Genomic DNA, 16,678 nt, shown 5'->3' with positions numbered 1-16,678 from the left:
GTTCTTTGGCTCTACCTCAGTTTCTCATGTTTGCAATGCAAGCACTGTATTGATGCCATTACATTGCTGGACCCCCAAATGCATATATTTTAAAGTCTAATAAGTATCAGGTCCTAGTAATTATTGTTTCTTATTGTAGTTACATTTGATAAGTATCTTTCCATGGCCAAATATTTTTGCTCATATTTTAGCTCAGTACTACCTAATGAATGTGACAATGGGTACTGAGGAAGCTGATTGATTTAGTTCAATGGATATATTTTGCCAAGTCAAAAATAGATGCTTTGTAGAATGGAAGATAATGTGGGAGGTCCTTCTGTGCATGTGTTGCTTTCATTGGTTAATGACTAAAGCTGCATCAGCCTATAGCACCACAGAATATAGCCAGGCTGGAATATATATAGACAGAGTAGGTGGAGTCAAGGAGATGCCATGTAGCTGCTGAAGGAGGCAGATGCCCTATGAAACTACTAGTAGGACACAGCCTCGTTCAAATACACAGGTTAATAGAAATGGGTTAATTTAAGATGGAAGAGTTAATAAATAAGAAGCCTAAGCACTTGACCAAGCAATATTGTAATTAATATAATTTCTGTGTGATTATTCATGTCTGAGTGTTCGGGAAATGAAAGAAGATCCTCTGTTTACAGGAAGCTAGGTAAAAATTATAGTGTAATGAGATTAACTCTTCAGCATGAGATTAAGACAAAATTTCCATGTGTCTGTGCCAACACCTCAGGTAAGTATATTTAATGATAAAAAAACTAAACATAAATATGATATATTAATGAGCTAATCTATTTTTATAATATTATACCTCTGTCATATCCATTAGACTATATCTACACAGAATTTAGAACTGGTCAATTCAAAAATCTCTTAGAAATATATTTAAATTTGTAAGACTCTTTGATAGTTGGGGGGAAATTCTAGAAGTTTCATGGTATCTTTCAGGCCTTAAGCAATGCTAATTCCTCTAATGCCTATAAAGAACTCAGCATAGGGGACTAGTTTTATTTTTAGTAAGAAGCTCTACCTATTTGGTTCACTTCGTGAACGTAATTTACTAAGTTTAAAATGTGGTCTTAGTCCTTCATGTTTCTAAAATGACACACGTGTCATTTTAGAAACAATGAGTAAAATGGTGAACATTAAGCAATGAATGGCAAAGTAGAGAAGGAACATGTACGTCATAGATTTGACACAGCCTGTGGGATGGATTATTCCTGTGGGCTGGGTTACTGAAAATAGTCTAGAGAAAAGTAGAGTTATTAGGCCCAGCCTTACTAACAATATTTGAGTAGGTATGTTAGCGTGCCAATATTTAAAAAAGTAAATGAGCAAAGATGACCAGAATAATAAAATAGCCAAATCAAATGGACTTAAAATGATCAAATGAAAACTAAAGTTGAAGGTTTCACTTCATAAAACATCTTTAAGTCTTTAAATGAGAAAATAACAAACTTTAATTCCATCAATAAGCCCATGAGGCATCACTGACTTTTCAAAAAGTATTAAAATGATGAAAATATAATTCCAGAGATTAATGTGGGCTCATAGCATGTGCTTGGAAGAGAAGGCAGCAAAGAGCAGATACCAATCACAACAGCAACTGAGACAAAGGCAATGAAGGCTAGAACTATGTTATGTCCTTGGGAGGACAAAGAAAGATACACCTTACGAGCACTAAAAACACTCTCAAAGTGAAGAAAATGCTTCTCAGAACAAATAATCAAAGACCAAAATTTTAATTAAAAAATGAAATTAAGTATTCAGTTGAAGACTGTTCTACATAATGGTATATGAAGTGATATATAACCAGAAGAGAATTTATATTCAAGCATTTCAGGTACAAAGAAAAATAAACTTTATTACCTCACTGCTGGAAAACACAAAGAAATCAAGGAAATAGTCAAGTAAACATCATTAACATGAAACAAGATATGCAATAAAATAATTGTTTGATCTGCTTGCTGTGAAAACAAAGAAGAGAATGAAATTGGTCTTCCAGAGGAGTAGATAAAATGTCAGTCTGATTTCAAAAGCTGAATGGCATAATTCACATGATAGAGAAAATAATCAAAATACAGGAGGGCAAGGTTGCACGACTAGCTCAGAAAGTGGAGAAAAATTTTCTGGGGACCAGTGTGAGACTTGAGAAGCACAACCACGCAGATATGACCAAATAGGTTAGCTTCTAAGAAAGGACCCTTTGTAACTGAAGCAAGACTTCATGTTAACACCCACTCTGTTGGGTTAAAGCCATATTTATGTAAGTCTTTCTGGCACCTCACAAAGTCAAATGTTTGTGCAGGCCTATTGCAGTAAAGCAGTGGTTCTCACCACCCTTTTGAGGGTGGGACATCCCTTTCACAGGGGTCACATATCAGATATCCTGAATATCATATATTTACATTGTTATTCATAACAGTAGCCACATTCTAGTTATGAAATAATAAAAAAAAATTTATGGTTGAAGTCACACTATATTAAAGGGTCCCAACATTAAGGTAGAGAACTACCTAGTCTTATATAGACATCAGGAAGTAAGATGTTTTAAATGTTCTTGGGGTGGATATCTAGTCTCCTCTTTGTTGGGTAAATGCTCACTTCTTTGGCTGCTGTTGTCCACTTTGAGCCCTAGCCATGTGTTCTGGCTGTGGGGTCCCTGATAGGGAGTGTTGTGAAGGTCAGCAGGTGTCACATAGAAATAGACATTAGTTAGGGAAGACTGAAGAGGTGACAGGAAAGAGCTAGTGGAACCTTCGGTCTGCATCCAGAGTGGAAGCCCTAAGGAATGAGAGTGGGGTGGGGACAGAAAACAGCCTGCAGCATCACTGAGAGGAGCTTTGAATGGACAGCAGAAAGGAGGATAAAGGTCACCTTCCAGCCTAGTTTACCACTGGGATCCCAACTGGAGAGTTGCTATGTGGGTCTGTAGGTATCACAATGGAATCAGGACAAGCTGGAAGGAGAGGCTAAAAGGAGGCTTGAACAATGACTTTGGAAAGAATTTCCCATAAAAGCAGGATTTGAAGAATAACATGAATGTATACAAAATGGAAGATGATTAAATAATGCATTCTGCTTCACGAACAACAAGAACTCTTCCTAAAAAGCAACATAGGCACATGAGGGGAAGTGGCTTCACTTCTAATATAACCTTCAGCTTGAGCTCTATGTCTGTATTCAAGAGCTCAGCAATGCTAACGCGGTTCCCTAAGCTTTGCACCACCCATCTCTCTCACTTCAAGCAGGGGCAGTCCTGCCTATTGTGCTGTGTTTTGCAGGACTGAAATAGCAGTCTTCTTGCACACACCGACCAAAACATTGGGTTTTTAGCAGGTGCTCAGTTTCTTGGCTTTGCATTGTTTTGTGCTTATAAAGTCCAGCAAGGAGGCTGTGATCATAAAATCCTCTCTGGAAACATTGTCCCTTTATACAGTATCACACATATACTCATTGAAATCAGTAGAGTTTGCAAAACAAAATTCATGGTGAGATGTTTACCGAACAAATGAGGGATAGTATGCAGATCTTCCATGGGAGCAGTAACAGCAGGAAAGATGACATTCTCAACAGAGCGCCTTGAGAAAACAATCCATGCAGAAGGAAGTAAAAATGAACTTTCAACAATAGTTTCAAGCCTGTTATTTGTCACATTTTCTCCTTATGTTTTATGTAAGCAGCTGATCAGCCAAGCTGGCAGAAGCAACTCCTCCAGGATATTGAAAGACTCTTGGCCTTGCAGAGCTGCTGCGTGCATTTGTGGATAGCTGTGCATAAGAAAACTCTCTAGAAGGAATGTTTTATTGAAAGATTAAAACTCAGAAAGTAATGAAGTGCTGGATAATAATGTTCTATGTAGTTACCAAGGATAGATGCTCAAGAGACTTTTTACTTTCATAAGGCAATGAACTTATGATAGACGCCATGGTCTGTGAGATGCAGTGACTTGGTGAGTCTGTGGTGGAAGGCAGTAGAGTTCACATTTTTCCTGGAGCCACACCAAGCAACACATGGCTATGCTTGTTGCCTTGTTTCTTTTACCGTCATGCAGTGCAGCTATAAATCTACAGCTTTTCTCCTGGCCAGGTATCTTTCTCAGCACTCCCAGCCTTGCTAGAGATGACTGCAGATACCACTTCCTTATGACTTTAGTTGGCCTGTACTCATCCACATCTCTTTTTCCAGCACAGTGCTGGTCATTTCTCATTGACTGGCTGTGGATATGGCAGCGTATAATTAAGCTGTGTGTTTTATTCAATAAATCCATTGTAGGCATAAGGCATCATGCCTACAATGAAATCTTAAGGTAGAGAACTACCTAGTCTTATATAGACATCAGGAAGTAAGATGTTTTAAATGTTCTTGGGGTTGATATCTAGTCTCCTCTTTGTTGGGTAAATGCTCACTTCTTTGGCTGCTGTTGTCCACTTTGAGCCCTAGCCATGTGTGCTGGCTGAGAAAATTAATGAGAAAATTCTGCAGAAGACATAAAAGTTCTAGGAAATTACACAAAAACCATAGTTTCTGATTAAGCACAGGAGTAAGGAACCAACTTTGACTATGTTGGGATTCTCCTGCTGAATATTTAGAGATCCTTAATGTGTAATTATTGACTTGAGCATTGATATATTAGTTAGAATACCTACTTTCTCTGATTAAATTCGTTTCATATCATAAAAGCCACTGTCCTAATGTTTCTAGTCACGATTAGCTTCCAAGGAAGGAGGAGCCAAAGGTTAAGGAACCTTTGGTTCCTCATTAACATTCAATCCCTGTGGTCAAATGCAGCTATGTAAGTCCTGATGTTGCCTCATAAGGTCAAGTGTTTGTGAAGCTACAATTTTTTTCTCTTTTTATATATTAAAAAATTTCCAATTCCAATAATATAGCCATCCAGAAGGACAAGAAAATACATACATGATTAACACAGCCAGAGGGACTTACCTCACAAAATGGCCCGTAAATTTGTTAAGTGACATATTTGTACCATAATTTTGTTTTGTTACATTAACATATTTATGGAGAACTTCTTATATTTGTATGCATAGAAACATTAAAATGGAAACTGTGATCACCTCCTTCTGAGCAAAACTACTCAACTGATTTCTCATTCTGGTTTATAGTAAACCTAATACTGTCTGTTTCTTCCAGTTTATCTATCCACTGCTCAACTGTTATTGTTTTTCTTATTTCCTGTATATGTTTTAAAGTTAATGTGTGCATAAAGGACAGATTTGTGGACTCTGTTCTCCTCTTCCCCTTTACATGTGGTCTTGGAATTATAAGCAGGTCTCCAAGTTGTGTGGTAAGGGCTTTCACTTGCTCAGCCACCTCACTAGCTTTATGGTGACTTTTTAAGTTTGATTTATCTGGTATATTATTTTAATGCAGTGGGGAGCTTTATGCCCAGGAGAAATAAAAGTTTCCTTTTTTAGATTTAATATTTATAAATAATTTTATGAATTCTTGATGTATATCAAATAAGCATTCAGATGATGATGTGGAGAGATGGCTATACTTTTCTGAATCACATTGGTCAGAACAATAGAAAATAATTCTTAAAATTCAGTAACCAGGGAAAAACAATTACAGAGAGAAGTGGACTCCTTACTCGATTTATCTTGATACTTAAAAGAAAAAAATAAATGTTTTTTTTTCTGATTTTCAGAGCATGTAATAGTGATAGAGGTTCTTTCTCCTAATGATTAAAAGCCCTGCAGTTTTTGTCCCACATAAATAGTACCTGGAATGGTGCCTGAATTTGTTGATACCTTGTGTCGTTATTTCCTCCTGTCTAAAACTTCCGCTGTCTATAGTCACAGCAGTGATGCACAGTGAGCAAGTTTAATTCAGGACAGGATAAACCTTTAAAAGGAGAAATCATTATGTTGGAGTCCACCCAAGCTTGCAGACTTGTTATCTGTATGCAGCTCATTAGGTGACTGAAAAGAAGGTAGTTCAGAACCATTTTCTAAATGACTGAACCTTCCATATCCAAGGACGTCTGTGTGTCCCAGAAAACAGCACACACAAATTACCTACTGCTATATTGATAAATATCTCTGAAAATAATGCTAAATTTCTTATCTCACCGAAACATTAACATCATTGTTATATATGAGAAAACTAGAATCCTCGCCACCTGTGTAACACCTTGATGTTTCAGCCATGCCAGGGCTATTGTTGGGAACTTGTGCTAGAGACCTAAACTGTAAAGTGCAATGACATGAAATCTGTGGTGAGATCATGAGTGCAATGGCAGGTATCACACATAGCACATAAGTTTGAGTGTAATGTTCACTTTTACTAACTGACTTTGTTTACATTTGTGCCATTTTATCATTGTTTTTGCTGTTGTTCTGGGTTTAGACTCATCACATGACCAGGGACTCTCACAACACAACTGTATTTCTCTGCAGTCTACTCAAGAGAATAACAAAAATCAGTAAAATTAAAATCTGTGCAGAATCTGAAGTACTGTAAATATTATAAAGTTGGGAACTCTATTGTCCCATACATTTCTTACAGATTACACAGGTATTTTCTTAAGTAGTTTCAATTCATTTTAAAGTAAAACTATTATTCCACTCACAGGACTTTCTTCGTGACTTCTTTATACCTTAATTACTAATATTATGTATTCAAGTCACTGTCATGAGGTCACTGATAAAAGCAATAGGTGTGCTCACTGGTTGTTTCTGTTGCTGTGGCAGCAGACAACTCCATAGTTCCAGATGGCAGTCCCTCATTGTCAGGAAGTCAGAGAGGCAGGAGCCTGAGACAGCTGTTCACATCACACCCACAGGGTGCAGCCAGAAATCAGTGCATCCATGCTCACTTCCTGGTTTGTACTGTTTGATTTCTCCATTGTTATATAATTCAGGACCCCTTGCCTAGGAAATGGTACCACCTACAGTGGACTGTGTCTTCCTGCAGAAATTAAATTTGTTAAGATGATTTCCCATAGTCCAACCAAATATATGCAGTCCTCCATTGACACCCTGTCCCTGGGCGATTCTGGGTTTGTCAAATTACAATTAAAGCTAACTGTTACAAATGTCCCTGAGTGAAACCAAATGGCTATTTAGTTTCAAATATTTCTAAAAGCACTCACATAATTTACAGACTCATTACTAATATCATTATAGAAAAACGTTGTGAAAAATAACAAAGTGTACTTAAATATTATTCATCACCTAAAAACAACTTACTTTTGAAATTTTCCTCACTGCACCTGCACAATCTTTGTAATAAAATCAAATACCCAACTAAGCCATAGAGACAGTCTAACTGTATACCTTGACCAAAATTGTCTCTTACATCGTCGTCATTAAACTTTTATCCATAACATTATATAATTCCAAGATAACTGTCTTGACAATTGAAATATTTTCCTATTTATCGGATCAGCATCTCTCCTTCCTCTTCTCTCTCACTGTAGGCTACCTAAGCCTTTGTAGCTTCACACTTCCTTTTCTACAATTGTGATTTTATAGCTTTAATTTTCTATCTCAATAGAATTTAAATTTTCTACTAAATATGAAAGGCTTTAAAAGAAAATAAACCTATTATCTCAATTAGACAGGTTCTTATCACCTCCTTCTTGTCCTTTATCTAGGATAGTGTCTTGATTATGGTGAGTTCAGAATCTTACTAAGGAAAGAGAGAACCTAGGATTGGGTCACCATCAGTTGTCTTGTATGTAATTCATTGGTCAGATCTTGTCACAATGAAAACACAAATCTGAAAAATCACTAAATTATTCCTATTCACTTTAATTGGTGGGGAGAAGGGCAGAGCACTAGACCTTGAAATGACACATGGTATGCTACCAGTAGTCACTTCTGTCTCCCTCTACCTGTGCATATTAATTAATTCCATTTAGATCACATTAATTTGCTTTAATAACAAAATACTTCCTTCCATGGCATGAAGGTCCAGTGAGCATCACATACCAACAAAGAGCAAAGACTTAGATTCTCTTCTTTCTCTCTTGGAGAACTCTCAAACATAGCTTACCCTTTCAGGAATTAATCTACATGATGAATACAACCTGGATAATCTAATTGGCCAAGCTTGAACCAGGTTTTCAAAGTACATTAATACCAGAATAATAACCAGAAGCAGAAACTCTTAAAAAAATATGGTGCCTTCTCTACAATTCTTTCAATCAGAGATGTAGGATTATTTTTTTTCCAAAGAACTGCTAAGAAAACAGCTGTTATTCTTGAAAGACTAAAACATACTAAATATGGTCAACAGATACGTTGTAAATAAAAGCGCAAATATCCATCATTTGCACATAAGTAAAAGATTTGCCAAGTTTTCCCAACTCATTTGCTGAGCGAAACTTCTTAAGTTCCTAGACACGATGCCAGTACTGCATGAGTATTACTGTTAGTGCCAGAAGAGTCTCCTGAATTATGCAACACCTGCTATCACATAGAGTAACCAACTATAACCAAATTCCCAGTCAATCACAAAAAGCTCATCTCTGATTGCAACTCCCTCTGGATAGTGCTAATACTGGGGTGAGTCACTGGTGTGTGCAGTACACGTGGAACTCATCTATGGATATTGGTCTTTCACACTCTAATCCTATGAATGTGCATCAAAGCTTGCAGAGAACACACTGAAAATGAAATTCAGAGCACCACCTAAGTTCTTCACTAGGCTTAGTCTTGGGCCCTGCCTTCTAACATTTTAATAAGTTGTGCAGATTTTTCGGATGACATCAGCTTTCTTTCCAGCAATATGTCCAATATGTCTGAACTACAGTCAACTTAGGGAAATATGCCCTGGATCTCTATGAGTGATCATAATAAAGAAGGAAATCAACAGCCATAAAGACTCTGAATGAGAGTAATGGCTGTCAGCTGGAGGGCATCCATTTATTAGGAGCTGGGGCAATTTGAAGTCATCTTAATGACACATAATTCTAAAGTAGGCCTGTCGAGTAAGTCAGGAGTGACAAGTGTGGGGAGAAAAACACACACACATGGAACACAACAAGGGCTCTTAGACAATAGTCAATAAAAACCAGGTGTAATCAGAATATCAAAAAGTTACCTTCCTGAAGAAACCAGTCCAAACAATTTCGTCTTTAATCTGGTGTCTCTTGATCCTACTTATTGTTCCTTTCTGCATCAAATCATGTTCAACATAAGGATTTAGTACTTAAGCTACACATGAATTGAGATATTAAACCATGACTGTACCACACAGTGATGGTTATTTACCCCACGAAATATAAACTAGAACTTAATTGCTGAATTTGACCAATTGTCAAAGAGCGAAGCATAAATGAAGTGTTGTCCTGTGTGCCCAGTATGATCGCTCTTGGAGTAAAGATAATGAACCCAGTCCTACTACCTACAGTGCAGTTCAGCTTAGGTATTGTGATTCAAATCCTCTTATTCTTCCCTTTTTACTTTGCTTTATTATACAGTTTAATTTCATCTGTTTTAATAAAACTAGTGTGCTGTGTTAATATTAAATTGTGTTCTAAAGGGAATATTTATTTAGGCTGAGAAAGAAAACCGAAATAAATTACTGAAGATTCAGATACCATTTGTCTGAGCTTTTTTTTTTTTTTTTGTAGAACTTTCTAGAAGTAATTACAAAGAAGTGCTTTTTGGGTAAGGATTGATTTGTACCACTTTTCTGCAATATTCTGTGACACTTAGGAATGCCCAGAGTTCACAGGGACTGGTAAAGCTAAAGACTTTAGATCGAATTTGCGTCATGATAAATAAAGTACAGAAGAATAATCAAATTAATAGAAATTAAAAGAAAACTAAAGGATCTATTTTAAGAAACTGATGATATTAAAGATGATGATGTCATTTGAGCAAAGGTAGTAGTGAGGTTGTTTATGTGTCTGTGGTACTTACACACAGGGCTTTGAGGATAAACTTTACACCCCTCAATACACTCAGCTGACTTTACAACAGATTCCGGTATTGAAATACCTACAAGAAACAGAGTAGAAAAGCAGAGTCTGGGAGGGCATAAAAGGAAGGAGGTTTGGAAATGGGGGGGGGGAAGGAAAGGTATTCAGAAAGGCAGTGTGTGTGTGTGTGTGTGTGTGTGTGTGTGAGAGAGAGAGAGAGAGAGAGAGAGAGAGAGAGAGAGAGAGAGAAACAGAGACTGCTTAAAGAGCTGTGTTGAGTGATACCATTGTGCAAGCCATTCCACTGACACGCCATTCACCAGGCTCCTATGTGTGGTACACGTGTGAGCAGAAAGCAGTTACCAGGATCCACCTTTTGGAACAGACATGGTGTTACTTGTAGTTCCCTTCTATTCCCCAATTCGTAAGATTAGGAAAATGAAGGGAAAGGTCACTAGGCTCAGGGGTAACTCTCCTATGTGCCATGTCTTATTCATTTTAAAACTGTCCTGGCCTCTTCCTCTCTCCTATCTTACACACATACACAAAAATCCATGCAAAGTTGTACACACAAAAGGATAAAAGCATACGTGTGCATCAACACGAATACCTTTAAACACACACTGAGCTTCTTTGCAGTGGACTCTAGCTGAGTGTGTTGAGTTCCTGTAGTTCTTTACACATAGCTCCTAAGCGTTCTGTTTAAGAGAAAACTAGCCCCAAGGCTGCCTGATGCCATCAGTCTCAGAATCCTCCAGTCCATAGCTAGTGAGCTGACTTTTAGTGGGCAGAAATCATAAATAATCTATGGTGCCTACTGTCACCTCACATCGGTGACACTTGGTGCTTATCAACTGTGAGGTTCTATTCCTTTCTTCATTTACTCTGGATTATGTAGTCAAAAACTTATTTCTGTGTATTCAATATTTCAATTTAGTACTTCTAAGCTTATTTATGTTCATGTATGTGGTGTGGATGTCAATCCCAGACCCTTATGGGTACAAGGCATGAATTCTACGAGTGAGCAATAAACTAATAGCCTTCAATTTTTCTGCCTCCTTTTCTTTTCGTCCACTCCAACCTGGATATTTCAGTGCTGTTCCTAGCGCGGTACTGTACAGTGTTGCTCCTGGTACTGCACTGTGTGGGTTTCACCAGTTTCGTTCCCACTGTCCTTCCTCTGCCTTCAATTACTGTTGAAATTTAGATCTTTGTTACTTCTAAGAAAACTGAGATCATGAAGTTGACTGGACCGCCTCTGCTCAAACTCCAGACTTTTCACCTATCTGTGTCTGCGCCGTCTGATCAGACTCTAGGTATGGTGTCAGGAAGATTTTCTCAGAGTACCAGTGTTCTTTGGTTTTTGATTCTTCTTTATATTTCCAGAATTGTCCATTACTTTTCTTCACACACAGACTCACCAGGAAAGCAAGCAACACATCCTTCTCTGTCTCTGTTCCTTTTAAGTGGTTTTAAGCTTTCTCCTCTGTCCCTACCTGCTCAAATCCTTCAGTGTGCATAGTACTTTGGATATACCTCATTCATGGAACCTGTCACTTCCTGTCACTTTCATGAATAACTTTTTCCATTTACATGTTTTTATACCAGTTTCCCCTCTTTTAAAGTTATCTTTATTGAATGCTTGAGAACAAAGTACGTGACTAATTAATCTTCATAACTTGCACAATTCTTGGCAAAATTATTTGCAAATTATAGACAGTTAAGAATACAAGTTAATGGGGTAGGAGAAATTGCTTAGTGTTTATCAATACTGGCTGCTCTTCCAGAAGACCTGAGTTCAGTTTCTAGCACTCATGTTGAGCAGGTTATAGCTTCCTGGAACGCCAGCTCTAGAGAATCCAACACCTCTCTGTCCTCCATGAGTACCTACATACACATGCATACTTGCATACATACACACAAGGAAAAATGAAATTTAAATAAAAGAAGAGTGTGTGGGAATTATTAAATAAGTATTAATTTACATGCCAAAAATAAATATCTAATGTATTCTCATTTTAAAAGTACAATTATTTATTGTGGAAAATATTCATATTCATGCACATTGTAAAAAACTAGTAACTGGTGCTCAATGGATAAGAGTGCTTGAATTTCTCAGGCAGAGGAGTCAAGTTTAATGACTGGCACTGATTTTGAGCACCTCACAGCACCTGGAACTTCCACTATAGGGAATCCAGTTCTCTCTTCTGGCAGCCATGGGCACCCCCCCAACACATATGTATATATTGACACACATATACATATGCACACATATTTAAATGATTAAGTAAACCATTAAAAAGGTTTCTAAACTTCCTGTGTTGATTAAAGTTTTGAATAATGTCTATGTAGAGAACAGATAGACAACCACATTCTTAAAGGAATATTAGAATCTCACCAGGATGACTGACCCTAATTATGCTTTTTATTTCAGCACATCAACTACCAAACTATAGTGATTTTCCATGTAATATCTCCAAGACTAGAAAGAAAACTGCGACATTAATTTTATGCTTAAAGACTATTCCTTATTTCCCAGGTGTGATGGGAGAATATGAGCCGAAAATTGAGGTCCATTTTCCTTTCACGGTTACGGCTGCTAAGGGAACAACTGTTAAGATGGAATGCTTTGCACTTGGCAAGTAAGTAATATTATTCTATAATTAGACACAATTGTTTATTAAAACATGACTCAGCTGTTTGGATCACTTACTTTGCTAGGTTCTACTTTCCCAGAAGCCCCATGGTGACTATAGGGTTTTTATAAGAAGGGAAGCTGGGAATTGATGTGCAACCTGGTCCCTTGAACTGCTAAGTCATTTCTATGCACAGCACTGTTTGGGAAATGTGTTATTTTAACATCAAGAAAGCCTGTCTAGATTGCAGGAGAGTTTTCTGCCCTCTGTCTGCTGACCTGAAAATCTTAGCATTGTCCTGAGATTTCCTTCGGCAGGAGATGAAAGGACAAAGGACTCTCCGCTATTCATGTGCAGGATGTGGACATCGAGAGTGTGAAGACTGAAAGGCACATGGTTCAGAGGTAGAATGCTTGCCTAGTAGTGCAGGACATGAATGAAATCCCTAGACCCACAAAGGAAACAAGAGGTTAAGCGAGCCAAGGGGAATTCTTCCAGGAAATTCTTGCCATGCAAGAGCAAGGAGCAGATGGTGGTCATGAGAACCCATGTAAAGAAATCAGACATATTGTTTGCTCTTGTTAGTGCAGCACCTGGGAGCAGACAGGTGGGCCCTGTGGAATGCTAGATCCGGCCTTTCTGGACTATGTGACAAATTCCAGGACAGTGAGGGGCTGTCTCAGATAGTGTTTGAGCAAGCACAACAATTTGTCTTCTGACTCCTATGTGCAGAAGCATGCATACTTGCACATATCCAAACATACACATATAAGCAAACCTACTGGAGACATGTACTGTAAGAGACATAGGTACAGGGATCAAATTGTATATTCCACTGTGTATTAAAATAGTAACATGAGAACAAAGCTGTTAATGTGTACAACCCATAACATTCTCCAAATAAAAGATGGTTGAGAACACATCCTGTTGGCTAGGCTGAGTGACCCTGCCTCTGGTTTAAAGCTTGTGCTGTGTAGTTGCTTGTCAATGATGTCTATAGTGTGGGTACTAGCATGTGTAGCATGCTCTGATGATGTTTGATTATGGTATTCTGGCTTGTTTCAAACATGGAGTTATTATTTTTAGAATGACAAAACCTCCGGGTCCATTCAAGATCTATAATTTTAATTTGTATAAATGCATCTCTTTCACGGTCACTAATCATGTAACTCCAGCTGCACTAAACTAACACCCACAGTATTACATAGATAGAAAACATGTTTCAGAAATGTGCAGCCTTCTGAGTAGCAGTAGGCTCAGCCCATGGAGCAGCAGAACTCAGCCGGAGGGCTATGGAGCAATACTCAGCACCATGTGTTATACTTTCAGGACAGACTTGACAAAATGTCTATGCAATTCCACTCATATCCAAGATCGTGGTAGACAAAACAATTAACGTCTCTGTGGCCCGCTGTTTAAGCAAATGATTCCACAGTGGAAATATAATTTAAAAGGAAATATGCATGAGGGAGGTATGTGGTCATGTGACCAGGTGCCTGAGGAACTCTTTCAAAGCCAAAGGCATTAGGGAAGTGCATGAGACAGGATGATACCTTTAAACTCCGGTGTTGCTGCCATTTGCCTGGGAGCAGTCAAAGCCCAACTCCTAATCTTGACAAATGGAAAAATAATATATTCCAATGGGATTTCAAAGGCTTTAGTATATCCTGCAGTTAAATAATTCTTAAATGCCAAAACTTGTGCTAAAGCCAAAACAAAAAAGGGGTCATATTGTAAAACTAATTAGAAAACTCAATTTATAAAGAAAAAAAAAAACAGCATAGACCCTTTCCCCAGGCAGCTTATTTAATAAGTTAGATGTGTTTGTTTGGGAGAGACTTGAAATATGCTTAGCATATTGACACTTGGAGACTCTCTCCTTCTAGGTGGGACCCAACAGTTTTAAGTTATTTATTTTGTCAAATCTTTATTTTCTCCAACTTCTTATGCTTTCCTTGCTTCATCTCACCAAAATAAATAACCTAAAAAAGAAGTCTTTCCTCCAAAAGACATACTGCATCTGTGAAGGTGGTCTCTTTCTCTGATGAGTGCTTAGTACCTTTTCTGTGAATTGTGAAGACTGGAGGATAAATCATTGAGGAAATATCCAAGTACTTAAAACTCACCTGCTACTACATAAAAGAAAAAAATGACTTAAAGAGGCATCTTGACATGTTTGGGTTCCTCCTTAGCCTTGCAAGAAGCTGCCCATGACCCCCAACATGAATACTGAAGTTTTAAATGGCTGTCAGAGTGGTTGCTGGGTACTCATAGCTCAAAAGAGTTGCTGACCCCTTTCCTGATGCAGTAGGTCCTGCGTCATTTTTTCTAGAACTGTAGTATCTGTCTCTCAGTGTCAGTCAGGATCTAACCACACAGACAGATTTTGCCTTTTGCTGTGTGTGCGTTGGGTGCTTTAACCATGTGTCCCTCATAAACTCTTCCTGACTGGATTTCAGAATGGCAATCTCAGAATTCCATTCTTTTTCATGGTCTCATTGTCTTTGCACTTATTCTTTTTTAGACCAGAAACACTGCCCATTACTTCCATAGCAGCTGTCATCCATAGCTCCATTAAAAAGATACTTTATATTGGATTATTGTATATATGGTTGATAATACATTGATGGACTATTGTGTATGACATCCTTACTGCATCCAAAATATTATATGTATTTCCACCTCCAGCATCATTGATGGAATTTTAAATTATTTATACTCATGTTTTGATACTCAAAATGAGGCTACATCAGTTAGGATCCCAGAAAAAAAATGGATTACAACTCAGATAGATTAAAAGAACTCAGGAGTGGGTCAAGTTGAAGATCTGTAATTGTGGTAAGGCTGAAAAGGAAAAGAAAAATGGGACAGCTGTAGACTTGGAGCAGTGAGAACTCAATATTATCTGCAAGGAAGTGAAGAGCTCATAACACCAGAACAAGGAAGAGCTGGAGATGGAAGCGTATGAGGGGCTAAACAGTGGAGAGAAAGTTACTCTGACCAGGACAAGAACATGGATGAAGGAAACCTCAGGAATTTACTTATTGATTTCTATTTCTTATCATTTCTCGTCTTTTCTGGCAGCTCCCAGGAAGCCAATTAGAAATTCCTCACTCAGGTAGCTTGCAATTTAAAGGATGCAGTCATCAGAGAACATTTAGAGGAAAAACAATGGCAAGCAGAAAGAAGAGAGAATAGTATCCCTGTTGAAGACATCAGTCTCATGAGAACAGAGCTTGTGTTCCTCAATTGCTCACCACTGTGGCCTCCCCCAGTATCCACAAGGTCGATGGTACTCAAGAAATAACGGCTGATGCAATTAATTATCTTTGACATACTAAGTCCACTTAAGTCAACTACTTATTTATAAATAACTTATTTATACTTCACCCTAAAATGTACCTATGTTTGTGTTTTCTGTACTTCTATCCATGGATCTGTGATCATCTGTTCTATTCAAATATATTTGGAGTCGTTCTCTGAACTTTACCTTTCCTCACCCATTCTTGCCTCCATTTATTCATTTTCCCATTGCTTTAGATTTAGTGCTTCTCCATCTTGTTTGGATTATGTAATAATGTTTATCATGAGATCTAGTCTGGGAATTAAACCTTTACTTTGCATCCTACGGTGTATTTTGCTGATGCTTATCCTAGTTAAGACATTTGGATGTAACTAAGAGAAACATTTATCATATACAAAGGTTAAAAAGAAGGAGTGTGTGTGCATGTGTGTGTGCTTTCATGTTTGTGGGGGGGGGAAGGGAGGAATGGAGAGAGGGAAAAAATAAGAGATTTTTTTGCAGTAATGCATTTAGGGTTAATGAATAGATGACCATAAATATAAACTACTAACTGTTTGAAATCTTTCTAGATTATATTGAGGCAGTCTAGGTTTTCTTTTCTTTTTATTTTTTTAAAGAAAACAAACTATCATTTTTATTATGCATACCAATCCAAGTTCCCACTCCATTCATTTATTCCCCTACCCTACCCCCATCCACTCCTCAGAGAAGGTAAGGCACATTGCTTTGGGGAAGGTCCAAGGCCTGACCTACTGTACCTAGGCTGAGCAGGTACCATCCAAAGAGAATAGTTTCCCAAAAAACAAGTACAAGCAGTAGGTATAAATCCTGGTGCCA

At 37.8% G+C, this 16,678-nt stretch overlaps 1 protein-coding gene across 1 annotated transcript in view; it reads left to right on the top strand.

Annotated features, from left to right (window-relative positions):
* Cntn5 (contactin 5) overlaps nucleotides 1-16,678 on the top strand; it is a 656,861-nt gene that overhangs the window by 335,752 nt on the left and 304,431 nt on the right. Inside the window, exon 7 of the mRNA XM_050162227.1 lies at nucleotides 12,441-12,543. Within this exon, the coding sequence (XP_050018184.1) occupies nucleotides 12,441-12,543 (103 nt within the window). The remainder of the gene's footprint in view (nucleotides 1-12,440; nucleotides 12,544-16,678) is intronic.

The sequence above is a fragment of the Alexandromys fortis genome, unplaced genomic scaffold (genome assembly GCF_014885135.2).
Source record: "Alexandromys fortis isolate MF-2015 unplaced genomic scaffold, M_Fortis_MF-2015_v1.1 scaffold_112, whole genome shotgun sequence".
Lineage (NCBI taxonomy): Eukaryota > Metazoa > Chordata > Mammalia > Rodentia > Cricetidae > Alexandromys > Alexandromys fortis.
Note: the sequence above shows the minus strand (reverse complement) of the source record. Positions and strands in the feature narration are given on the sequence as shown.